This window comes from Bombina bombina, chromosome 6, assembly GCF_027579735.1.
Source record: "Bombina bombina isolate aBomBom1 chromosome 6, aBomBom1.pri, whole genome shotgun sequence".
Lineage (NCBI taxonomy): Eukaryota > Metazoa > Chordata > Amphibia > Anura > Bombinatoridae > Bombina > Bombina bombina.
The window spans coordinates 980,453,848-980,480,844 of NC_069504.1; the positions used below are offsets into that span (position 1 = coordinate 980,453,848).

At 38.9% G+C, this 26,997-nt stretch overlaps 1 protein-coding gene across 3 annotated transcripts in view; it reads right to left on the reverse strand.

Annotated features, from left to right (window-relative positions):
• The window catches only part of RNF130 (ring finger protein 130), a 625,517-nt gene that overhangs the window by 138,439 nt on the left and 460,081 nt on the right, over positions 1–26,997 (reverse strand). For all 3 annotated transcript variants that reach the window (XM_053718646.1, XM_053718647.1, XM_053718645.1), the window contains exon 6: positions 17,988–18,084. In XM_053718646.1, the coding sequence (XP_053574621.1) occupies positions 17,988–18,084 (97 nt within the window). The remainder of the gene's footprint in view (positions 1–17,987; positions 18,085–26,997) is intronic.

Consider the following 26,997-nt stretch of genomic DNA (forward strand, 5'->3'; position numbering starts at 1 on the left):
CAAAGATGAGTTTCACGGCACTGATGACTGTGAAATAATAAAATAATGGCAACATGAAAATGTTGCAACTTGACAAAAAAATAAACAGTGAGGTTGTTACTCTTGTGGTTAATTTATAACTGTACTTAATTGGATCAGCAGAAGAGATAAGATAAGCTAACATCCTTTTAACAACAGAACATAAAAGTGCAAAAAGTAAATTGCTCTAACATGTTAGATCATTTTATTATTGCACTGTTTGCATTTAGCTATGTGTTTAACCATTAACAAATGGATTTAGAGGACACTGTACTATAAAATTTGTTTACTCTTAATGTGTTCCAAATACATTTTTATACCTATTACATATTATTAAACATATTGGACATTGTTCCTTCATGTTTATTTCTGTATTTAAAATAGAGATCCCCCCCCCCATTAAAACCATCAGCTAAGATATGCCATAACAATGGGGTGAGCCTGCAAGTATTTATATTAGGTATTGCAATGCTAACTATGGCTGGGGTTTGAATAAACACCAGCAGCTATTTCCCATACAAAAATCTCTCCCTCATACCCCCACTGGGAGCTTAACCAGTACTATTGTCTCCTATTTATATAGATTTTCTACAGAGAAAACACTTACTAATCATATTTAGTGTAGGTGGGGATACAATCAATACAAAGTAGCTATTTCAAATAACAAATAAATGTAAAATAACTGTTTGCAAGCAATTAAATACACTCCAGCAGGTAAAAAGGACTTTTGGGAACACATTAAATGGGAGAAAATGTTAGCGTACAGTGCCCCTTTTATTATAGTTAAAAGGACACTGAACCCAAATTTTTTCTTTTGTGATTCAGATAGATAGAGCATATAATTTTAAGCAACTTTATAATTTACTCATATTATCAAATGTTCTTTATTCTCTTGGTATCTTTATTTGAAATGCAAGAATGTAAGATTAGATGCCGGCCCATTTTTGGTGAACAACCTAGGTTGTCCTTGCTGATTGGTGGATAAATTCATCCACCAATCAAAAACTGCTGTCCAGAGTTCTGAACCAAGAAAAAAAGCTTAGATACCTTCTTTTTCATATAAAGATAGCAAGAGAACGAAGAAAAATTGATAATAGCAATAAATTAGAAAGTTGTTTAAAATGGCATGGGGTTCAGTGTCCCTTTAAAAACAGCTCCAGAGCAGCAATGCACTACTTGGCGCTAGCTGAACAAATTTAGAGAACCAATCATAAAACAAATGTGTGCAGCCACCAATTACCAGCAAGATCCAAGTAGTGCATTTCCTCTGGTGACCATTTGTACATATGCTTCTCAACAAAAGATAAAGTAACAAAGAGAACAACGTAAATGTGAATTTAAAATGTTTTCAAATTACATGCTCTATCTGAATCATGAAAGTTTTGTTTTAACATTTATTTTATTTTTACTGTTTAAATTCCCTTTAACCTCCAGTTTAAAAATCAACAGTATGATCACTCCACTCCCTGGATTACAAATGTCATTATTATTCTGTAAAAAAGTCCATGCAGTAAAATGCACAATTACTATAGTATCATGAAGTGATAATTAACTCAATGTCAGCGGTTTGACAACTACAGTACATTAGTTGTACTTTATCCCATGAGCACGGCCTTGAATGGCTTAACACATGGGTGAAACCCTTTCATAAGTAAATGCAAAAGCAAATAGTCATTTTTACTTAGTGCAACTTGTCATGCATCACTGCCAGTGTACTCTGCCTGAGTACAGGGATAATTCTGCTCATAAGTACCACGGCCAAAAATCAATGCAAAACACTGCAAAGCTCTCAGTGTCAGAGAAGCTTTAAGTGTGGCATAGAAAGAGAGCCGGACTATCTATCCTTGTTATGTAATGCTCATTAACCTTTTCATGGAATATTCTAAGTCACCATGTACATTCATATAATCTCATATGTGCAGTGTTTCATAGCAAAAAAAAGTATATATTTAATTAAAGGGACCCTCAAGTCAAAATTAAACTTTCATGATTCAGACAGAGCATGCAATTTACTTCTATTAAAGGGACAGTCTACTCCAGAATTGTTATTGTTTAAAAAGATAGAAAATCCCTGTATTACCCATTCCTCAGTTTGTACAACTAACACGTTTATATTAATATACTTGTTTACCTCTGTGATTACCTTGTATCTAAGCCTCTGCAGACTGCCCCCTTATTTCACTTCTTTTGACAGCATTGCATTTTAGCCAATCAGTGATGACTCAAAAAAAAAAACAACTCCACGGGAGTGAGCATAATGTTATCTATATGGCACACATGAACTACAGCTGTCTAGCTGTGAAAAACTGTCAAAATGCACTGAGGTAGAAGGCGGCCTTCACAGTCTAAGAAATAAGCATATGAGCCTACCTAGGTTTAGCTTTCAACAAAAAATAAAAAAAGAACAAAGCAAATTTGATGATAAAAGTAAATTAGAAAGTTGTTTAAACTTACATGCCCAATCTGAATCATGAAAGTTTATTTTTGACTAGACTGTCCCTTTAACAAAATGTGCAGTATTTTTATATTTACACTTTTTTGAGTCACTATCTCCTACTGAGCATGTGCAAGAATTCACAGAATATATATGTGTATACGTTTTTGATTGGCTGATTGCCGTCGCATGATACAGGATGAGTGGAAATAGACATAAAACATTCTACTCATTTGAAGTTCAGACTAAGTGCTATTTCATTGTCTTGTTATGCATTTGTTGATAATGTAAATCTACTGAATTTACTGGTCCTTTAAGTAGAAGAAACAAAACATATTCACAAATTTAATGAAGTAGAAGAACTAACAAAATGTACATATTTAATTAAGTAGAAGAAGCATTAAAGGGACAGTATAAGAAACCCAAAAATTTTCTTTCATGATTCAGATAGAGCATGTGATTTTAAACAACTTTCAAATTATATTATCTTTTGTTGAAAAGCAGGGACGTAAGCTTAGGAGCCGGCCCATTTCTGCAGCACTATATGTCAGCAGTTTTGCAAGAATTTTATCCATTTGCAAGAGCACTAGATGGAAGCACTATTCCCTGCCATGTAGTGCTCCAGATGCCTACCTAGGTATCTCTTCAACAGAAAATATCATGGGAACGAAGCACATTTGATAATAGAAAAAAATTGGAAACTTTTTTAAAATGGTATTCTCGCTCTGGTAGGTAGCACATACTAGTTAAAAGACTTTATCAATTGTATGATCAGATTTACTTAGATTTTGGTATTCTTTGTTAAAAAGCAGACCTAGTGATTCCTCAAAATAATCACAAAATCCAGACTGCATAGGAAGTTAAAAAAGTCACTTCCCTAGTGATTTGTCCATGCACATGTTGTTATTAACTGAACAATATATGACCTGTGTACTTGTAAATATAGATGTAAATCTCCATTATAATAAGGCACTAGCTTCATCGTATTTGGCTCCTTGTTATCAGTATTTTTGTTTAGCTAAAAAATACTTCTATTTATTCTGAAACTGCACCGTAGAAGTGCTGCTCAGGACCCATTGTGCACTGCTGGTCCTGAGCAGAATGCATTGTGCACTGCTAGCCCTGAGCAAGACCCATTGTGCACTGCTAGCCCTGAGCAGAACCCATTGTGCACTGCTGGTCCTGAACAGAACCCATTGTGCACTGCTGGTCCTTAGCAGAACCCATTGTGCACTGCTGGTCCTGAGCAGAACCCATTGTGCACTGCTGGTCCTGAGCAGAACCCATTGTGCACTGCTGGCCCTGAGCAGAACCCATTGTGCACTGCTGGCCCTGAGCAGAACCCATTGTGCACTGCTGGCCCTGAGCAGAACCCATTGTGCACTGCTGGTCCTGAGCAGAACCCATTGTGCACTGCTGATCCTGAGCAGAACCCATTGTGCACTGCTGGCCCTGAGCAGAACCCATTGTGCACTGCTGGCCCTGAGCAGAACCCATTGTGCACTGCTGGCCCTGAGCAGAACCCATTGTGCACTGCTGGTCCTGAGCAGAACCCATTGTGCACTGCTGGTCCTGAGCAGAACCCATTGTGCACTGCTGGTCCTGAGCAGAACCCATTGTGCACTGCTGGTCCTGAGCAGAACCCATTGTGCACTGCTGTTCCTGAGCAGAACCCATTGTGCACTGCTGGCCCTGAGGAGAACCCATTGTGCACTGCTGGTCCTGAGCAGAACCCATTGTGCACTGCTGGTCCTGAGCAGAACCCATTGTGTACTGCTGGTCCTGAGCAGAACATATTGTGCACTGCTGGTCCTGAGCAGAACCCATTGTGCACTGCTGGCCCTGAGCAGAACCCATTGTGTACTGCTGGTCCTGAGCAGAACCCATTGTGCACTGCTGGTCCTGAGCAGAACCCGCCGCTGTTCGAATCAGCAGCACTAGTCGCACTAGTCACACGACTCAGATGTAAAAGCATTTACTTATGAAATATAGTCCACACATGCTCATTAATATATTCATTTCATATCATGCATTCTATTATTGGCTTTCTGCTACCATAAATATATTGTGCAGTTAGTTGGGTTCAACATTATTTTTTTAAAATATCTTAAAAGACCATTAAATACAGCCAGTCACAAAATGAATATATGTTTATATTGTGAACTCTTGCACGTGCTCAGTAGGTACTGGTGTCTCAAAAAGTGTATACATAAAAAGAATTGGAAAGCTTTTTACAACTGCGTTCTCTATCAGAATCATGAAAGTTTAATTTTGACTTTAGTGTTCCTCTAAAGGAAAATACATGCTCTATCTAATTTATTTAGAGTGTGTCATTTTATCACTATAGACCAAGCAAGCTGGTCCCTGCCAATCAGCAGTGCTAGTAACACGACCCAGCTGTGCAGCTATCTCTGCTGATTGGGTCAGCAGCAGTTTCCGTTGGGAAACAACAGCTCTCTGCAGATCCAGAGACGTACTTTAAAGGGACTTGAAACTAAAATGATTTATTTTATACTTCAGATAGAACTTGTGATTTTAAACAACTTTCCAAATTACTTCTATTATCTAATTTGTTTTGTTTTCTTTGTATCATTTGTTGTAAATGATACCTAGGTAGGACCAGGAGCTACTGATTGGCTGCTGCACATATATGATTCATGCTATTGGCTCACCCAGTGCAGTAACTACCTCTCAGTAGTGCATTGCTGCTTCTTCAACAAAGGATACTAAGAGAATTCAGCAAATTAGATAAAAGAAGTAAATTGGAAAGGTGTTTAAAAACATAATTTATGTAAGAATGTTTCCTTATAAATTCATTTCTTTCATACTGGCAAGAGTCCATGAGATAGTGATGTATGGGATACACAATCCTACCAGGAGGGGCAAAGTTTCCCAAACCTCAAAATGCCTATAAATACACCCCTCACCACACTCACAATTCAGTTTAACGAATAGGCAAGTAGTGGGGTGAAAGAAAGAGGAGTAGAAAGAATAAAAAAAAGGAACTGGAAATATAATTGTGCTTTATACAAAAGAAACATAACCACCATAAAAAGGGTGGGTCTCATGGACTCTTGCCAATATGAAAGAAATTAATTTATCAGGGAAGTTCTTACATAAATTATGTTTTCTTTCATGTAATTGGCAAGATTCCATGAGCTAGTGACGTATGGGATAGTAATACCCAAGATGTGGAACTGCACAGAAGAGTAACTAGAGAGGGAGGGATAAAAATAAAAACAGCCATTTTCCGCTGAAAAAATTAAATCCACATCCAAAAAAAAAAACAGAATTTATGTTTACCTGATAAATTTCTTTCTCCAACGGTGTGTCCGGTCCACGGCGTCATCCTTACTTGTGGGATATTCTCTTCCCCAACAGGAAATGGCAAAGAGCCCAGCAAAGCTGGTCACATGATCCCTCCTAGGCTCCGCCTACCCCAGTCATTCGACCGACGTTAAGGAGGAATAATAGCATAGGAGAAACCATATGGTACCGTGGTGACTGTAGTTAAAGAAAATAAATTATCAGACCTGATTAAAAAACCAGGGCGGGCCGTGGACCGGACACACCGTTGGAGAAAGAAATTTATCAGGTAAACATAAATTCTGTTTTCTCCAACATAGGTGTGTCCGGTCCACGGCGTCATCCTTACTTGTGGGAACCAATACCAAAGCTTTAGGACACGGATGAAGGGAGGGAGCAAATCAGGTCACCTAAATGGAAGGCACCACGGCTTGCAAAACCTTTCTCCCAAAAATAGCCTCAGAAGAAGCAAAAGTATCAAACTTGTAAAATTTGGTAAAAGTGTGCAGTGAAGACCAAGTCGCTGCCCTACATATCTGATCAACAGAAGCCTCGTTCTTGAAGGCCCATGTGGAAGCCACAGCCCTAGTGGAATGAGCTGTGATTCTTTCGGGAGGCTGCCGTCCGGCAGTCTCGTAAGCCAATCTGATGATGCTTTTAATCCAAAAAGAGAGAGAGGTAGAAGTTGCTTTTTGACCTCTCCTTTTACCTGAATAAACAACAAACAAGGAAGATGTTTGTCTAAAATCCTTCGTAGCATCTAAATAGAATTTTAGAGCGCGAACAACATCCAAATTGTGCAACAAGCGTTCCTTCTTTGAAACTGGTTTCGGACACAGAGAAGGTACGATAATCTCCTGGTTAATGTTTTTGTTAGAAACAACTTTTGGAAGAAAACCAGGTTTAGTACGTAAAACCACCTTATCTGCATGGAACACCAGATAAGGAGGAGAACACTGCAGAGCAGATAATTCTGAAACTCTTCTAGCAGAAGAAATTGCAACTAAAAACAAAACTTTCCAAGATAATAACTTAATATCAACGGAATGTAAGGGTTCAAACGGAACCCCCTGAAGAACTGAAAGAACTAAATTGAGACTCCAAGGAGGAGTCAAAGGTTTGTAAACAGGCTTGATTCTAACCAGAGCCTGAACAAAGGCTTGAACATCTGGCACAGCTGCCAGTTTTTTGTGAAGTAACACCGACAAGGCAGAAATCTGTCCCTTCAGGGAACTTGCCGATAATCCTTTTTCCAATCCTTCTTGAAGGAAGGATAGAATCCTAGGAATCTTAACCTTGTCCCAAGGGAATCCTTTAGATTCACACCAACAGATATATTTTTTCCAAATTTTGTGGTAAATCTTTCTAGTTACAGGCTTTCTGGCCTGAACAAGAGTATCGATAACAGAATCTGAGAAACCTCGCTTCGATAAAATCAAGCGTTCAATCTCCAAGCAGTCAGCTGGAGTGAAACCAGATTCGGATGTTCGAACGGACCCTGAACAAGAAGGTCTCGTCTCAAAGGTAGCTTCCAAGGTGGAGCCGATGACATATTCACCAGATCTGCATACCAAGTCCTGCGTGGCCACGCAGGAGCTATCAAGATCACCGACGCCCTCTCCTGATTGATCCTGGCTACCAGCCTGGGGATGAGAGGAAACGGCGGGAACACATAAGCTAGTTTGAAGGTCCAAGGTGCTACTAGTGCATCCACTAGAGCCGCCTTGGGATCCCTGGATCTGGACCCGTAGCAAGGAACTTTGAAGTTCTGACGAGAGGCCATCAGATCCATGTCTGGAATGCCCCATAGTTGAGTGACTTGGGCAAAGATTTCCGGATGGAGTTCCCACTCCCCCGGATGCAATGTCTGACGACTCAGAAAATCCGCTTCCCAATTTTCCACTCCCGGGATGTGGATAGCAGACAGGTGGCAGGAGTGAGACTCCGCCCATAGAATAATCTTGGTCACTTCTTCCATCGCTAGGGAACTCCTTGTTCCCCCCTGATGGTTGATGTACGCAACAGTCGTCATGTTGTCTGATTGAAACCGTATGAACTTGGTCCTCGCTAGCTGAGGCCAAGCCTTGAGAGCATTGAATATCGCTCTCAGTTCCAGAATATTTATCGGTAGAAGAGATTCTTCCCGAGACCAAAGACCCTGAGCTTTCAGGGATCCCCAGACCGCGCCCCAGCCCATCAGACTGGCGTCGGTCGTGACAATGACCCACTCTGGTCTGCGGAATGTCATCCCTCGTGACAGGTTGTCCAGGGACAGCCACCAACGGAGTGAGTCTCTGGTCCTCTGATTTACTTGTATCTTTGGAGACAAGTCTGTATAGTCCCCATTCCACTGACTGAGCATGCACAGTTGTAATGGTCTTAGATGAATGCGCGCAAAAGGAACTATGTCCATTGCCGCTACCATCAACCCGATCACTTCCATGCACTGAGCTACGGAAGGAAGAGGAACGGAATGAAGAATTCGACAAGAGTCCAGAAGTTTTGTCTTTCTGGCCTCTGTTAGAAAAATCCTCATTTCTGAGGAGTCTATAATTGTTCCCAAGAAGGGAACCCTTGTTGACGGGGATAGAGAACTCTTTTCCACGTTCACTTTCCAGCCGTGAGATCTGAGAAAGGCCAGGACGATGTCCGTGTGAGCCTTTGCTCGAGGGAGGGACGACGCTTGAATCAGAATGTCGTCCAGGTAAGGTACTACTGCAATGCCCCTTGGTCTTAGCACCGCTAGAAGGGACCCTAGTACCTTTGTGAAAATCCTTGGAGCAGTGGCTAATCCGAAAGGAAGCGCCACGAACTGGTAATGTTTGTCCAGGAATGCAAACCTTAGGAACCGATGATGTTCCTTGTGGATAGGAATATGTAGATACGCATCCTTTAAATCCACCGTGGTCATGAATTGACCTTCCTGGATGGAAGGAAGGATAGTTCGAATGGTTTCCATCTTGAACGATGGGACCTTGAGAAATTTGTTTAAGATCTTGAGATCTAGGATTGGTCTGAACGTTCCCTCTTTTTTGGGAACTATGAACAGATTGGAGTAGAACCCCATCCCTTGTTCTCTCAATGGAACAGGATGAATCACTCCCATTTTTAACAGGTCTTCTACACAATGTAAGAACGCCTGTCTTTTTATGTGGTCTGAAGACAACTGAGACCTGTGGAACCTCCCCCTTGGGGGAAGTCCCTTGAATTCCAGAAGATAACCCTGGGAGACTATTTCTAGCGCCCAAGGATCCAGAACATCTCTTGCCCAAGCCTGAGCGAAGAGAGAGAGTCTGCCCCCCACCAGATCCGGTCCCGGATCGGGGGCCAATATTTCATGCTGTCTTGGTAGCAGTGGCAGGTTTCTTGGCCTGCTTTCCCTTGTTCCAGCCTTGCATTGGTCTCCAAGCTGGCTTGGCCTGAGAAGTATTACCCTCTTGCTTAGAGGACGTAGCACCTTGGGCTGGTCCGTTTTTACGAAAGGGACGAAAATTAGGTCTATTTTTTGCCTTGAAAGGCCGATCCTGAGGAAGGGCATGGCCCTTACCCCCAGTGATATCAGAAATAATCTCTTTCAAGTCAGGACCAAACAGCGTTTTCCCCTTGAAAGGAATGTTTAGTAGCTTGTTCTTGGAAGACGCATCAGCCGACCAAGATTTCAACCAAAGCGCTCTGCGCGCCACAATAGCAAACCCAGAATTCTTAGCCGCTAACTTAGCCAATTGCAAAGAGGCGTCTAGAGTGAAAGAATTAGCCAATTTGAGAGCATTGACTCTGTCCATAATCTCCTCATAAGGAGGAGAGTCACTATCGAGCACCTTAATCAGTTCATCAAACCAGAAATATGCGGCTGTAGTGACAGGGACAATGCATGAAATGGGTTGTAGAAGGTAACCCTGCTGAACAAACATCTTTTTAAGCAAACCTTCTAATTTTTTATCCATAGGATCTTTGAAAGCACAACTATCCTCTATGGGAATAGTGGTGCGTTTGTTTAAAGTAGAAACCGCTCCCTCGACCTTGGGGACTGACTGCCATAAGTCCTTTCTGGGGTCGACCATAGGAAACAATTTTTTAAATATGGGGGGAGGGACGAAAGGAATACCGGGCCTTTCCCATTCTTTATTAACAATGTCCGCCACCCGCTTGGGTATAGGAAAAGCTTCTGGGAGCCCCGGCACCTCTAGGAACTTGTCCATTTTACATAGTTTCTCTGGGATGACCAAATTTTCACAATCATCCAGAGTGGATAATACCTCCTTAAGCAAAATGCGGAGATGTTCCAATTTAAATTTAAAAGTAATCACATCAGATTCAGCCTGCTGAGAAATGTTCCCTAAATCAGTAATTTCTCCCTCAGACAAAACCTCCCTGGCCCCCTCAGATTGGGTTAGGGGCCCTTCAGAGATATTAATATCAGCGTCGTCATGCTCTTCAGTAACTAAAACAGAGCATCCACGCTTACGCTGACAAGGGTTCATTTTGGCTAAAATGTTTTTGACAGAATTATCCATTACAGCCGTTAATTGTTGCATAGTAAGGAGTATTGGCGCGCTAGATGTACTAGGGGCCTCCTGAGTGGGCAAGACTCGTGTAGACGAAGGAGGGAATGATGCAGTACCATGCTTACTCCCCTCACTTGAGGAATCATCTTGGGCATCATTGTCATTATCACATAAATCACATTTATTTAAATGAATAGGAATTCTGGCTTCCCCACATTCAGAACACAGTCTATCTGGTAGTTCAGACATGTTAAACAGGCATAAACTTGATAAGAAAGTACAAAAAACGTTTTGAAATAAAACCGTTACTGTCACTTTAAATTTTAAACTGAACACACTTTATTACTGCAATTGCGAAAAAACATGAAGGAATTGTTCAAAATTCACCAAACTTTCACCACAGTGTCTTAAAGCCTTGAAAGTATTGCACACCAATTTTGGAAGCTTTAACCCTTAAAATAACGGAACCGGAGCCGTTTTAAGCTTTAACCCCTTTACAGTCCCTGGTATCTGCTTTGCTGAGACCCAACCAAACCCAAAGGGGAATACGATACCAAATGACGCCTTCAGAAGTCTTTTATAAGTATCAGAGCTCCTCTCACATGCGACTGCATGCCATGCCTCTCAAAAACAAGTGCGCAACACCGGCGCGAAAATGAGACTCTGCCTATGCTTTGGGAAAGCCCCTAAAGAATAAGGTGTCTAAAACAGTGCCTGCCGAAATTATTATATCAAAATACCCAGAATAAATGATTCCTCAAGGCTAAATAAGTGTTAATATCAATCGATTTAGCCCAAAAAAGGTCTACAGTCTAAATAAGCCCTTGTGAAGCCCTTATTTACAATCGTAATAAACATGGCTTACCGGATCCCATAGGGAAAATGACAGCTTCCAGCATTACATCGTCTTGTTAGAATGTGTCATACCTCAAGCAGCAAAGGACTGCAAACTGTTCCCCCAACTGAAGTTAATTGCTCTCAACAGTCCTGTGTGGAACAGCCATGGATTTTAGTTACGGTTGCTAAAATCATTTTCCTCATACAAACAGAATTCTTCATCTCTTTTCTGTTTCTGAGTAAATAGTACGTACCAGCACTATTTGAAAATAACAAACTCTTGATTGAATAATGAAAAACTACAGTTAAACACTAAAAAAACTCTAAGCCATCTCCGTGGAGATGTTGCCTGTACAACGGCAAAGAGAATGACTGGGGTAGGCGGAGCCTAGGAGGGATCATGTGACCAGCTTTGCTGGGCTCTTTGCCATTTCCTGTTGGGGAAGAGAATATCCCACAAGTAAGGATGACGCCGTGGACCGGACACACCTATGTTGGAGAAAAAAAGTTTTTCTCATAATTGAAAATAAAAAACTTAAAACATAAGCAGAGGAATCAAACTGAAACAGCTGCCTGAAGAACTTTTCTACCAAAAACTCCTTACGAAGAGGCAAATACATCAAAACGGTAGAATTTAGTAAATGTATGCAAAGAAGACCAAGCTGCTGCTTTGCAAATCTGATCAACTGAAGCTTCATTCTTAAAAGCCCACGAAGTGTAAACTATGAGCTGTGATTCTCTGAGGCGGGGCCTGACCCGACTCCAAATAAGCCTGATGAATCAAATGCTTCAACCAGGATGCCAAGGAAATGGCAGAAGCTTTCTGACCTTTCCTAGAACCAGAAAAGACAACAAATAGACTAGAAGTCTTCCTGAAATCTTTAGTAGCTTCAACATAATATTTAAAAGCTCTTACAACATTCAGAGAATGTAAAGATCTCTCCAAATAATTCTTAGGATTAGGACACAAAGAGGGAACAACAATTTCCCTATTAATGTTGTTAGAATTCACATCTTTAGGTAAAAATTTAAATGAAGTCCGCAAAACTGCCTTATCCTGAGGAAAATCAGAAAAGGAGACTCACAAGAAAGAGCAGATAATTCGGAAACTCTAGCAGAAGAGATAGCCAAAAGGAACAACACTTTCCAAGAAAGTAGTTTAATATCCAAAGAATGCATAGGCTCAAAAGAAGATTCCAAGGTGGAGAGATTGATTTAATGACAGGTTTGATACGGACCAAAGCCTGTACAAAACAGTGAATATCAGGAAGCTTAGCAATCTTTCTGTGAAATAAAAAAGAAAGAGCATAGATCTGTCCCTTCAAGGAACTTGCAGACAAACCTTTATCCAAACCATCCTGAAGAAACTGTAAAATTCTAGGAATTCTAAAAGAATGCCAGGAGAATTTATGAGAACAACACCATGAAATATAAGACTTCCAAACTCGATAATAAATCTTCCTAGAAACAGATTTCCGAGCCTGTAACATAGTATCAATTACTGAGTCAGGGAAACCTCTATGACTAAGCACTAAGCGTTCAATTTCCATACCTTTAAATTTAATGATTTGAGATCCTTATGGAAAAATGGTCCTTGAAACAGAAGGTCTGGTCTTAAAGGAAGTGGCCAAGGTTGGCAACTGGACATCCGGACAAGATACGCATACCAGAACCTGTGAGGCCATGCTGTTGCTACCAGAAACACAAACGATTGTTCCATGATGATCTTGGAGATCACTCTTGGAAGAAGAACTAGAGGCGGGAAGAGATAAGCAGGTTGGTAAAACCAAGGAATTGCTAATGCATCCACCAACTCCACCTGAGGATCCCTGGACCTGGACAAGTACCTTGTAAGTTTCTTGTTTAGATGGGAAGCCATCGGATCTATTTCTGGAAGACCCCACATCTGAAAAAACACATCTGGATGGAGAGACCCCTCCCCCGGATATAAATTCTGATGGCTAAGATAATCTGCTTCTCAATTGTCTTACACCTGGGATATGTACTGCAGAAATTAGGCAAGAGATGGATTTCGCCCAAGAAAGTATCCAAGATACTTCTTTCATAGCTAGGGGAGTGAGACCCACCCTGATGATTGACATATGCCACAGTTGTGATATTTTCTGTCTGAAAACAAATGAATGGCTCTCTCTTCAACAGAGGCCAAACCTTAAGAGCCCTGAAAATAGCACGGAGTTCTTAAATATTGATTGGTAACCTCGCCTCTTGAGATTTCCAAACCCCTTGTGTTGTCAGAGATCCCCAGACAGCTTCCCAACCTGAAAGACTTGCATCGGTTGAGATTACAGTCCAGGTTGGACGAACAAAAGAGGCCCCTTGAACTATATGATGGTGATCTAACCACCAAGTCAGAGAGAGTCGAACATTGGGATTTAAGGATATTAATTGTGATATCTTTGTATAATCCCTGCACCATTGATTCAGCATACAAAGCTGGAGAGGTCTCATATGAAAACAAGCAAAGGGGATCTCGTCATGGACACTGAATCTATCTGGAAACCTAAAAAGGTGACCCTTGTCTGAGGAATCAAGGAACTTTTTGGTAAATTGATCCTCCAACCATGTCATTGAAGAAACAACACCAGTTGATTTGTGTGAGATTCTGCAGAATGTAAAGACTGAGCTAGTACCAAGATATCGTCCAAATAAGGAAATACCACAATACCCTGTTCTCTTATTACAGAGAGTAGGGCACCGAGAACCTTTGAAAAAATTCTTGGAGCTGTGCTAGGCCAAATGGAAGAGTGACAAATTGGTAATGCTTGTCTAGAAAAGAGAATCTCAGACACCGATAGTGGTCTGGATGAATCGGAATATGAAGATATGCATCCTGCAAGTCTATCTTGGACATATAATGACCTTGCTGAACAAAAGGCAGAATAGTCCTTATAGTCACCATTTTGAAAGTTGGCACTCTTACAAAACTATTCAAAATTTTCAGATCCAGAACTGGCCTGAATGAATTTTCTTTCTTTGTGACAATGAATAGATTTGAATAAAACCCCATACCCTGTTCCTGAAACGGAACTGATATGATTACTCCTAAAAGCTCCAGATCTGAAACACACTTCAGAAAAGCCTGAGCCTTCAATGGATTTGCTGGAACGTGTGAGAGAAAAAATCTTCTCACAGGAGGTCTTACTCTGAATCCTGTTCGATACCCTTGAGAGACAATACTCTGAATCCAATGATTTTGGACAGAATCTGCCCAAATGTTTTGGAAAAAATTTAATCTGCCCCCCACCAGCTGAGCTGGAATGAGGGCCGCACCTTCATACAGACTTGGGGGCTGGCTTTGGTTTCTTAAAAGGCTTGGATTTATTCCAACTTAAAGAAGGTTTCCAATTGGAACCAGATTCTTTGGGGGAAGAATTGGCTTTCTGTTCCTTATTCTGTCGAAAAGAATGAAAACGATTAGAATCTTTAGATTTACCCTTAGATCTTTTATCCTGAGGTAAAAAAACTCCCTTCCCCCAGTGACAGTTGAAATAATTGAATCCAACTGAGAACCAAATAAATTGTTACCTTGGAAAGAAAGAGATAGTAATCTAGACTTAGATACCATGTCAGCATTCCAATATTTGAGCCACAAGGCTCTTCTAGCTAAAATAGCTAAAGACATAGATTTAACATCAGTTTTGATATAAAAAAACAGCATCACAGATAATTGAAGCAAGCGAACAATGCTAGACAAATCAGGATCTGTTTCCTGTTGCGCTAAGCTTTCCAACCAAAAAGTTGATGCAGCTGCAACATCAGCCATGGATATAGCAGGCCTAAGAATGTAGCCAGAATATAAATACGCTTTCCTTAGATAAGATTCAAGTTTCCTATCTAAATAGTAGTACGTTTGGCAAGAGTAGAAATAGCCCCATCAACTTTGGGGATTTTTCCCAATACTCCAATCTAACTGCTGGCAAAGGATACAACTTTTTAAACCTAGAAGAAGGAATAAAAGAAGTACCAGGCCTATTCCATTCCTTTGAAATCATATCAGAAATAGCACCAGGAACTGGAAAAACCTCTGGAGTAACCAGAACTAGTTTTAATATCAAGAGGACTAGCTTCCTCAATATCCAAAGTAATTAACACCTCTTTTAACAAGGAACGAATATACTCCATCTTAAAGAGATAAGTACATTTGTCAGTGTCAATATCTGAGGTAGGATCTTCTGAATCAGATATATCCTCATCAGAGGAGGATAATTCAGTATGTTGTCGGTCATTTGAAATTTCATCAACTTTATGAGAAGTTTTAAAAGATTTTTTATGTTTATTAGAATGCGGAATAGCAGACAAAGCCTTCTGAATCGCAACAGCAATAAAATCTTTTATATTCACAGGGATATCGTGTACATTAGATGTTGAAGGAACAACAGGCATTGTACTAGTACTGATGGATACATTCTCTGCATGTAAAAGCTTATCATGACAACTATTACATACTACAGCTGGAGATATAATCTCCGCCAACTTACAACAGATACACTTAGCTTTGGTAGAACTGTTATTAGCCAGCAGGGATCCAACAGTGGTTTCTGAGACAGGATGAGATTGAGACTTCTTTGAAATGTAAAAGAAAAAAAACAACATATAAAGCAAAATTATCAATTTCCTTATATAGCAGTTTCAGGAATGGGAAAAAAAATGCAAACAGCATAGCCCTCTGAGCATAAAAAGGCAAGAGGCATATAGGAAGTGGGGTTTAAATAATTAACTTATTTGGCGCCAAGTATGATGCGCAACGCAAAATGACATTTTTTTGGCGCTAACAACATCCGAAAACTGATAGTCTGCAAAAGGAAATATACATAAACCTGACTCATGGCAAATATAAGTATACATATATTTAAAACTTTATATTAATACATAAAGCGCCAAACCATAGCTGAGAGTGTCTTAAGTAATGAAAACATACTTACCGAAAGACACCCATCCACATATAGCAGATAGCCAAACCAGTACTGAAAAAGTATCAGTAGAGGTAATGGAATATGAGAGTATATCGTTGATCGGAAAAGGGAGGTAAGAGATGAATGTCTACGACCGATAACAGAGAACCTTTGAAAAGATTTCCCGTGAGGAAAACCATAGAATCAATAGGTGATACTCCCTTCACATCCCTCTGACAAACACTGTACTCTGAGAGGAATCGGGCTTCAAAATGCTGAGAAGCGCATATCACAGAAGAAAATCAAGCACAAACTTACTTCACCACCTCCATAGGAGGCAAAGTTTATAAAAATGAATTGTGGGTGTGGTGAGGGTGTATTTATAGGCATTTTGAGGTTTGGGAAACTTTGACCCTCCTGGTAGGATTTTATATCCCATACGTCACTAGCTCATGGACTCTTGCCAATTACATAAAAGAAATTGTATTCTCTTTGTGAATCATGAAATAAAAATTTTGGGTTTTAAGTCCCTTTAACTATATGTTTAAACCTATAGAATTAGAGCATTTTTTTTAATTTTTTTTTACTATAATAGCCCTTTAAGGGTGCACCAGTACAAAAGATTTTTGCTATATTTTAATAATATTTTTTTAGACCTATTTTATATGCTTACTGTATTTTATGGAATTAAGCACTCGCCAGATTATAAGAAACACTTGCAAATCAGATGTGAGCTGCATACTGTTCTTTAGAGGCCACGCGGAGCAGGTGTGTAGCACAAAGATATTTATTTAGCACATTGTAATATTCCCCACCTTTTGGATCACTAAAACTCATGCTTATGGAAATATAAAGACATCAGAATATCAATGGCATGTATTCCAGTAATAAATTGAGTCTTATGTGCAACACTTGATTGGCCTACCAGGATACTAGGAGATTTCTTAATGGTCCGCAGCAGCTTGGACTGATCAGCTACAACTTAAAGGGGTGGCTCTACTGTTGAGGTGATACAGCTGCATACCCACTCTTCGCCTCTGAGCTATACCTATTAAAAGTCACACAGTATTTCCTTGTAAACTTTATTTCCAAGACCATGTACCATATTTAGTAGCCCTCTTCTAAATGGTTTCCACGGTCTAGTCAAGTCACACTGTCAGATATAGTGAAACACTGTTTTGAGTGTTTTCTCTGGATCACACTATGGATTATCACACTGTGGAAGGGAGTCAGGGATGAAATTGGATTGTAGGGTGCCTATATAATAACAACCTGGCATTTTTTTATTATAAACTAATATAATTTAATTCTGAAATTTTTTTTGAGTGAAGGAGAATCCCAGTAATACCCTTAAGAAAAAAGGCACTTGGGCAGTCTACAGACTCAATGAAAAATAGGGTTGGTCTCCAATTTTTCCAGGTGTGCTTTTTATTCCCAGCCTGGCCCTTCATTTGTGACCAACATTACATCTTGGTACTTCTTTTTAAAAAAAAAGCTTAAGGAGACAGCCCCTTTTTAGATTAGCCACCAATCGGCAAGCGCTACCCAGGTGTTGAACCAAAAATAGGCTGTCTCCTAAGCTTACATCCCTGCGTTTCAAATAAAGATACCAAAATAACAAAGAAAATTTGATAATAGAAGTAAATTAGAAAGTTGCTTAAAATCGCATGCTCTATCTGAATGATGAAAGAAAAAAAATTGTGTTTCATATTCCTTTAAGTTAAAGCTGTTTAAACAGATGTTGAAACAAAACCAATGTATGTGCATGACTAGGGACAGAGTGCTCATTGGCTTATAATGGCAACTATCATAGATCTATAAAAACAGGACAGGAACACAAAACAAAACTGAAATATATTTTATAAACCTTCTTCTAGGAACAACGAGGAAAGAAATTAATTTAATATTTCCTTAGTAACAGCAGACAAAGGAAGGAAACATTCTTAATGGAAACACATCTTGCTTATTACTTACCACAATTCCCAAAGCCTTCAAAATATTCAGTTTGCACATTGGACATGTACAGTGTTCGCTGAGCCACGGATCCACACACACTTTGTGAAAAACATGCCTAGAAAGTAAATAAAATGCAATAAGAAAAGGGTGTGCCCATTTATAAATATATTTATACACTTATGCCATTATCATTTGTACATGTTTATAAAAATATGGAGTTCACAATATTCATGGAGAGAGTACAAGAGAAACACAATTTATTCTTACCTGATAAATTAATTTTCTTTAGGATGGTGGGTTATTTATTCCCTGGCTACAAGGAGGAGGCAAAAACCTACACTCCAGAGCACTAAGCTTCCCTACCATCTCCTCAGACACTATGGTCCTGGATCAAAAATTAATCTTGCATTCCTTGAAAATGATTTCCAGTACCTAGGGATCCAATATGCGTTTTGTCCAAACTCCCTGATAAAGTCTTAATCTGTCCCCTACAGAAACCAAGTCCAAATTGAGGGATGCAACTTTTTGCTGACTTGGAAGTAGAGGAAGACTTTTTGGACTGCTTAGGCTTGGACCAGGAAGTACTGGGCCACCACCCATATTTAGGAAAATGTGCTGCATTAGAGGCAGAACTATCGTTTTAGGATAAGAACTGATGAAAGGAGCAAAAGCAGACAGAGAACTTAGCCTTACCCTTGAGGTTTGCTGTGGTAGAATTGCTTCTTTCCTACCAGTAACCATTTATATAATAGTATTCAGGTATGGACCAAATATTATCTTACCCTGAAAAGGGAAAGGCAGAATGTCAGCAGACCAGGACTTAAGCCACAAAGCACATCTAGCTAACACCATCATAGCTGCACTTTTAGCATTAATTATTATGGAACCAAATAAAAAAAAGTATACCCACTGGACTTGGTTAAAAAAGTGCAAAATAATAAACCCATCCTCATCTTCAGTGCCTACCAGACTAGTGCCACCGCCACACCACTCTGACCACTTCTCACTCCGGTTTCCTTCCTCTCCCACGATGACTGCACAGAGACTGTGCTTGCTTGCAATGCACATTGCATCATTTGTGATGTCATCGGCCTGTTGCTGCAGCTTCAGGAGAGATTTAAGAAAATTACGAGTGGGTAGCAGGGGTTAGGCTTATCCCATGATGGGAAGAGCAGTGATGCCCTGGTCAAAGTTGCTTCAGGGGTTGGGGGGGGGGGGGTTGCCCCGCCCCCTAGGATCTTCCACTTCCCTTCCTGCCCATAAAAGCTTTCCTTATATGTTTGCAAGTGCATTTATAGCCAAAACATTAACACAAGGTAGTGAGTGGCTTATGCTGCAGCCAGTTAATGACCGATTACATTGTTATGTGGTTGTGCCGGGACTACTTTCACTGACAAAATATATTTTAGTTAATACCTTCGACAATAAGGAGATTTTAAATAGAACTGCTACCCCCAATAATACTATAGATACACTTCCCCCACTATATTACACTATATCATTGCTGTGACCATTGTTATTCAGTTACTATTTGGGTTTAAAAGTTGTTTTTTCTTTTGAGATGATTTATGGGATTTGAATGGACTTTTATATGAGATAACCTATGACACTGATGTGAGGGAGTGTTAGCTACTAATTTTAAGAGAGGGGAAAGGGATTATTAAGTGGTGTACATTGTTTGAAAGCACGTTATACTTAAGGAGATCACTAGGACCTCGCAAACTTGGTCTATACAGAACCAGACCACTGGCATCAGTGAGCTGGTACACTGCAATCTCCAGCACGTCTCTACCAATCACATTTGAGTGCTGCAGGATTATGTGAGTGCCCTGTGTTTTATTTTAATATAGTTGTATACAAATCTGCTGATGTATACATGAGGCATCTTCTGGTGTGGTTATTTTACAGATTGATTTGGTTCTAAGGGAAAAAACGGAGCAACCTTAGATGGTGTGTCATATAAATCATTGGCTCTTTCCATTTTCAAGCTTGTGATTTTCTAAGACATTAGGCTGCATATCCTGGTAGTGCTATGGACATTTGAGTTTCCAGTATTGTATGTAATTTGTATCAAAATTCAATTGGATTGTTACCGTTTTATTGTTAGCGCCCCCTACATGTTGATACCATCTATGGTATTGATAAAAAGACATTCATAAAAAGCACTTATTAAGAATTTTAAATAAGAATTAGACAAAATTTCAAAATTTACTTCAATTTGTTGGCCCCTTATATCATGTCATATCCATCAGCCAATCACTGACTCATATACGTATTCACTGTAAACTCTTGCGCATGCTCAGTAGGAGATGTTGCCTTTAGAAAGTGTGCAAACAACAAGACTGTGCCCAACTTGATAATGGAAGTACATTTGAAAGTCTCTTAAAATTTCATGATAGTTAATTTTGACTTTTGTGTCCCTTTAAAGGACCAGTACCTTACAATTGCCAGATTGCAGAAAATAGTGTTTCTTAAGTAATAGTTACCCAGGTTATATGAACCTACACTGTAGTGTCCCATATAACAGCCACTGGGTTACGGAACATAGTGAAAACGTGTACTTGCTGCCACCTTCCTCTACCCTGCACCACCTGAAAGCCAACTGCATTCAGTAGTAGGGCCTATCTAAGGCAGTGCAAGCACAGTGGTAAGTATCTCACATGGAGCAGCACAATGTAGACCAGACGATTGGCAGATAAAGCTGCTTTTCACCTGGGAGGCATTTGATATCTCCTCAATGGGAGGTTTCTCACTGCCTGGCTGAACCAATGTCATCCCCTCTGTCCAGGAGTCAGTGACATTAGGTCTCAGATCAGTTAGAGAACCCCTATCAAATGAAGATCAAAGCACTCCAGAAATTCACCTTAAGCCTATGGAGGCAAATTAAAAATTGAGTGTATATAGTGTGGGAGAAGATAGTAGTGAAGAGCTCTGGAGTGTGGGACTGGTTTGCCTTACACTGGTGGCCAGGAAATGAATAGCCCACGTGATGATCTTGTGGACTCTATTGAAGGAAATACCTGTTCAATTTATATAATACCCAAGCATGGCACATATATTAACAGTTTTATTTCTGTTTGTATGTAATGGATATTCATAATGCAAAGATGTGAGCTATAGTTGAACAAAACACAGTTTCTCTAACATGGCTCACTTTTTAACTGCACCATCCATCCCCAGATGTGCACTTTTATTATGTGTTTTAGTCTCGTTAAGGGTAATGGGGGCAACCAGACTCCTTGCTCGCTGTGCCTAGAGGGATATAGCTGCCTGTACCTCCATTGACGAGGCCTATATAGGCGTCTGGAGTTAGCCGTACAAATCCTTTGTTCAGGTGAGAATTGCCTGGTATTTTTTTGGATGGGATCAGAATGATATACTACAGTACTGTTCTCTTCTGTGGAAAGCACATTTTAGGCAAAAAGAAGCTGCACCCTTGGTGGGTACCATTCCTTAGGGTGGGCTATTATGTACCATACATCCCAAGTTAAGCACTTCTCTTATTTTAGTCAGTTTTCAAATTCTTATATTAATTTGGATTGTGTTTGTTATTATACAAATGTTGACTTTGTAAATATAATCGTTACACATATTTTAAAAAGAAAATGTTAAGAGTGCTAACTTCAATGTCATAAACATAAGTGTGTTTAAGATAGCTTAATTTCTCCTTATAAAGAACTCCAAACAAGAAAGTGTAGAAAGCAGTGATATATATACATGCATACATACATACATATATGTATATGGTAATGTGCGTGTAAGAAGTACATTTTTAAAAATTAAAACCTGGGCGAATATTCTGAGATTTACTGAACAGCCACATTCTGCATCTCACCCAGTTTTTAACTGACAGATCTATATATGGCTTTCAGACATAATGACTCTTAGAGTTTATTGACTTTGCTTAGATTCTGACTAGACATTCTCTGCCTCCAGTGACCCACTCAAAGTAAGATACTGTAATACTAAACATTCTTATGCTATGTGTTTAATATTAGGAAACTATCCACATTGTTAGAGGACAAGATTAACACAGATTGTGTTCTACTTTTTATTTTCTTTAGTTTTTAAATATAGCCCATTCTTCATCTTTTTTTTTTTTGCATGAACGCAAACTGAAAACATACTGCCAACAATCCTGTCTTGGGTCGTGGGAAAAATGTGTTCTGTAAAAACTCTCTATGATTGGTTGTTGGTGTAGAGTATGAAATTAGTATAAAATCATAGATATTAAAAAAGATAGATCAAATAGATAAGAACAAAAATCAGTGACATTTTGAAAACAACTTACTATAAACATTTACTTCCAACTTTCACATTATTCCTCTGTATTACACCTCATCCAGGCATCTGACATATTTATATTTATGTTTTGAGATTTTTTTTTTATTTTTAGAGAAAGTGCAAAACATAAAAAAAATTAATCTTTTTAGCTGCTGTGATGATCAATTATCTATTTTTTTTTATGTTTCCAAACAATACTAAATTAACCACATTTAAATTAATAGAAAAATATTTTAGCGCTACAGACAAGCACATTGAACCATTTAGTCTGCCCTATTTATGTCTATCCAAAAGCTGAAGCTTCTATAATTTGCAATAATTGCAGACACTCAGTAGGCAAGTTAAGAGATTGATTTATTGTTATTTTTGTTTTTAGGAAACAAAAAAATCGGAGAAGTGAGAGTGAGAAGTATTTTTTGTAGAGGTTGTGTTCTTCCTACATATTGGGCGACACAAATAAGCAATATGCCCTTCATGAAACCTTGTTTAATTTTTATTTTATTTACCATGTAAATATTTGGCCTCTAGGCCTCATTGTGCTTACATGCCAGTACAAACATTCTAAAATAGACAAATGCATTTTTTTAACTTCAATTGATGAGAATATTGCGCTTGGCTGGGCATCAATTAAAACCAATTTTACACAGTTTTTATTGGTTTACTGGAATGGCATTTCCCTACCTAATATGCAAATACTGTATGGTGCAGTGGCTTCTAAGGATACAACACACACAGGGCTAAATTACAAGTAGAGCGCTAATTTTATAATTGAAAAATGTTCCCATTTGTGGGCGCGTGATAAATAACCAGCCATTACAAGTGGTAGGTTATTGCTACCGCGAGCTCACTGTAGCAATTAGCGTTTATAAAATAAACCAGAGACCAGATAAATTTTATAAATGTCCAACAAATGCCCCCAAAATACAGTGTAGTATATTTTATTAAAATATAAAGATAGAAGCATCCTTATTTTTAAATAAAATAACTGCAAAAAGCAGTTACATGGAGTTAAAGTGAGGTGATGTGGCAGTCTATGGGGACTGTGTGTTCCCTGTAAATATATATGTATACACATATTAACACACAAATATATATGTATATATTCATATACATTTTAAAATGCTATTCATCGCTGCGCTATTTACCCTATTTGCTGTGCTAGGTCACGGCATGAGATGAGGCACCCATTAAAGTGTGCTCTCCTGAGCGCAATGCTTCCTCGCAATGTGAACGCGAGCGCACATTCGCATAGCGCTCAACTTGTAATAACAGCAACACCTTAATGAAAGAGCATAAAGGGACAGTCTAGTCCAACATAAACTTTCATGATTCAGAAAGGGTATGTAATTTTAAACAACTTTCCAATTTACTTTTATCACCAATTTTGCTTTGTTCTCTTGGTATTCTTTATTAGAAGCTAAACCTAGGAGATTCATATGCTAATTTGTTAGACCTTGAAACCCGCCTCTAAACTGAATGCATTTTGACAGTTTTTCACCACTAGAGGGTGTTAGTTCATGTGAGTCATATAGATAACACTGTGCTCACGCATGTGGAGTTAGGAGTAAGCACTGATTGGCTAAAAAGCAAGTCTGTCAAAAGAACTGAAATAAGGGGGCAGGCAGTCTGTAGAGGCTTAGATACCAGATAATCACATAGGTAAAAAGTGTATTAATATAACTGTGGTGGTTATGCAAAACTAGGGAATGGCTAATAAAGGGATTATCTATCCTTTAAAACAATAAAAATTCTGGTGTAGACTGTCCCTTTAAGCTCCACTACACAGCAGATGATTGCCATAAGGATGTGAAATTGCTTATCAGTGGTAAGGTCTAATAGTAGATGTGCATTATGGCATTAGTTTAGCGGATAATGGCCACTGTCAGCTGCATTCAACTCGTTTTAGTGTCAGATATATTCAGAAAAAAATGCAACACACAATCTGGATTTTCACAGATATTTGTGTTGCAGTATTTTTATGAATGTATCCAGCACTGAAAAAAGCAGAATGCAGCCATTTTCCGGATTATTATAGTGAAAAAATGCCAAATGCATATCTCTTAAATAGAATATGAATGGAGTCCACACACACGTGGACATTACAGTGCCTTAACTGCCAATGTGATACATGTATGTATCAATTACAGTCTGCAGTCACATAAATGAAAATACTAAGTGTTCTAAGTGTCCTGTTTTTCCTAATATTTATGGCTTTCACTAATGGATCACAGAGTGAAGCTAAGTGCTGTGACAGATGGAATCTCCTTTAATACTCACTGTTGTCAGCTCAGTGTTTGAACAAATATGGCTCCTTTAAACCAATCTACAGGGCTCAGTGCTCAGTACAGCATTACAGCGAATGTGACAACGATAAATAAAGAATGAGTATTATTATTACTCTTGAAAAAAGGCATGGAAATTAAAGATAAATGGGATCCACCACTGTAGATCTTGTAATTACCTGGTGCCCTGCTTCAGTTGTCTAACGAATGATAGAAGGATACAGACACAGCATTTATCATTGACATCCATATCAGATAATTTAATACAACCAGACATAAAATCATTACTGTGGGGAGCACAGCTTTTCTGAGCCTTATTACTGGATGCCAGAGGAGCAGTTCAGGCTTCTCTAAGCTAGCCGCCTTCATGCAGCACACAGACAAGCGTCTTAACTGCAGATCTGCTGAGAATGGACTGCTGTCCTAGAAAGAACATCACTTGATGGGGGAGGAATATACTGTTCTAGAAAACAGTAAACAATCTGTCTGAGAGACCCACAGGTTCAACTGCTGGCAACAAGCAGAGATTGTCAAAGTCAGCACTTATATTCACATGAATATTAGCTATACAGTACACTGTAATGCTACAAAGACCAGATTAATATAGATTTAAAGGGACATTCCATACAACTATCTAATTAAAGGGCCATTATACACTCATTTTTTCTTTGCATAAATGTTTTGTAGATGATCTATTTATAAAGCCCATAAAGTTTGTTTTTTAAAAAAATGTATAATTTTGCTTATTTTTAAATAACATTGCTCTGATTTTCAAACTCCTAACCAAGCCCCAAAGTTTTATTTGAATACTGTCAGCTACCTTCTCCAGCTTGCTCCTGTTTGTGTAAAGGGTCTTTTCATATGCAAAAGAAGGGGGAGGGGGGGAGGGTCTTAGTTCCCACTTGCAGTGGGCTTTCCAACTGCCTTTTCAACAGAGCTAAACTGAAAGCTTCTAAGTACATTTTTAAACCATTTTATACTGGATTTTTATATCAGTATCTGTGCATCTTATTCTTTATAGTAGTGTCTATTACATGCAGTTATATGAAAATGAGTGTATACTGTCCCTTTAAACCTCCCACAAAACACTTAGACACATAAGTAATGTCATACTCAGAAGCTGCAAGCTTTGCTGTTCCCAAGCAGAACATAGCCAATCAGAAGCGGCTGCCCCCTCCCTCCAAGCAAGACTTTTGCAGGGGGTTTAACTTAAGGTTACATTGGGTACCTAACACAAATTTGACAGGCTCTCATGAATTACAGCATGTCATTTTTTGTATTATAATCCTGTATAAGTCATATATACCTGTAACATTATATTGGCTATGAGAAAACAAATGAATGGTTGATATGCAGGGTAAACTGATATTTTAAATATGCAGATTACTGAGCAAAACAGCAGCTGAATAATGGGAGAATAACATGTGCATAACAACTTTCTTAAAGGGATAGTCTAGTCAAAATGAAAGTTTCATGATTCAGATAGAGCATGCAATTTTAAGAAACTTTTTAATTTACTCTTAATATCATTTTTTCTTCGTTCTCTTAGTATCTTTATTTGAAAAAGCAAGAATGTAAGCATAGGAGCCGGCTCATTTCTGGTTCAGCACCTGGGTAGCACTTGCTGATTGGTGTCTAAATTAGAAAGTTGCTTAAAATTGCATGCTCTATCTGAATCATGAAAGTTTAATTTTGACTAGACTATCCCTTTAAAGGCATAGCCCATTGTAATTGAAAATTCAGTATTTTATTTTTAAGGCCCCATATTGCCTAATCATTTTTTTTTACTGTTCCTAAGCTATGTTTTTATGCATAACGTATCCCATAAAATGTATTGTAGAAGCAGTAAGGTAATAATTAGAATATACTGGGCCTTAAAAATAAAATACTGAATTTTAAAAAATGTTTACTGCCAAAGTAGTAAATCAGTCTAATGCAGGGCTTTACAACTTTTGCATATGAGGGCTATAATGGATTTTTTTTTATAGCAGTGCTGGGGAACGCAAAGAAAATCTATTAATTTAAGCAAAATATATCATTCTACATAAACTTAAAATGAGCAATACATAGGAAGGTATAAGTTCCAACTGTAGAACACTGTGTGCTGCAAACGGGAAGGAGCCTCAGAGTAGTGTTGCATAGGGAAGTGGGACTGTATTCTGGTTGGCAAAATGTCTATAATGCATAGTTTTTCTGTCTAAAATGATACACTGATTTTCTCCTTTGTTCACAATTACTATTTTTTTTATAGTACAGCCAATTAAATAACCGTTATACTGGCCTACTCCAGGAAAAAAACATAATTTATATCTTACCTGATAAATTCCTTTCTTTCATGGTGATGAGTCCACAATCCATTACTCCTGGGAATTTCCTTTCCTGCCTGTAGGAGGAGGCAAATATTCCCAAATCTCTGAGCTCCATATAAACCCTTTATAGGGACCAGCCTGACCTATAGCCAA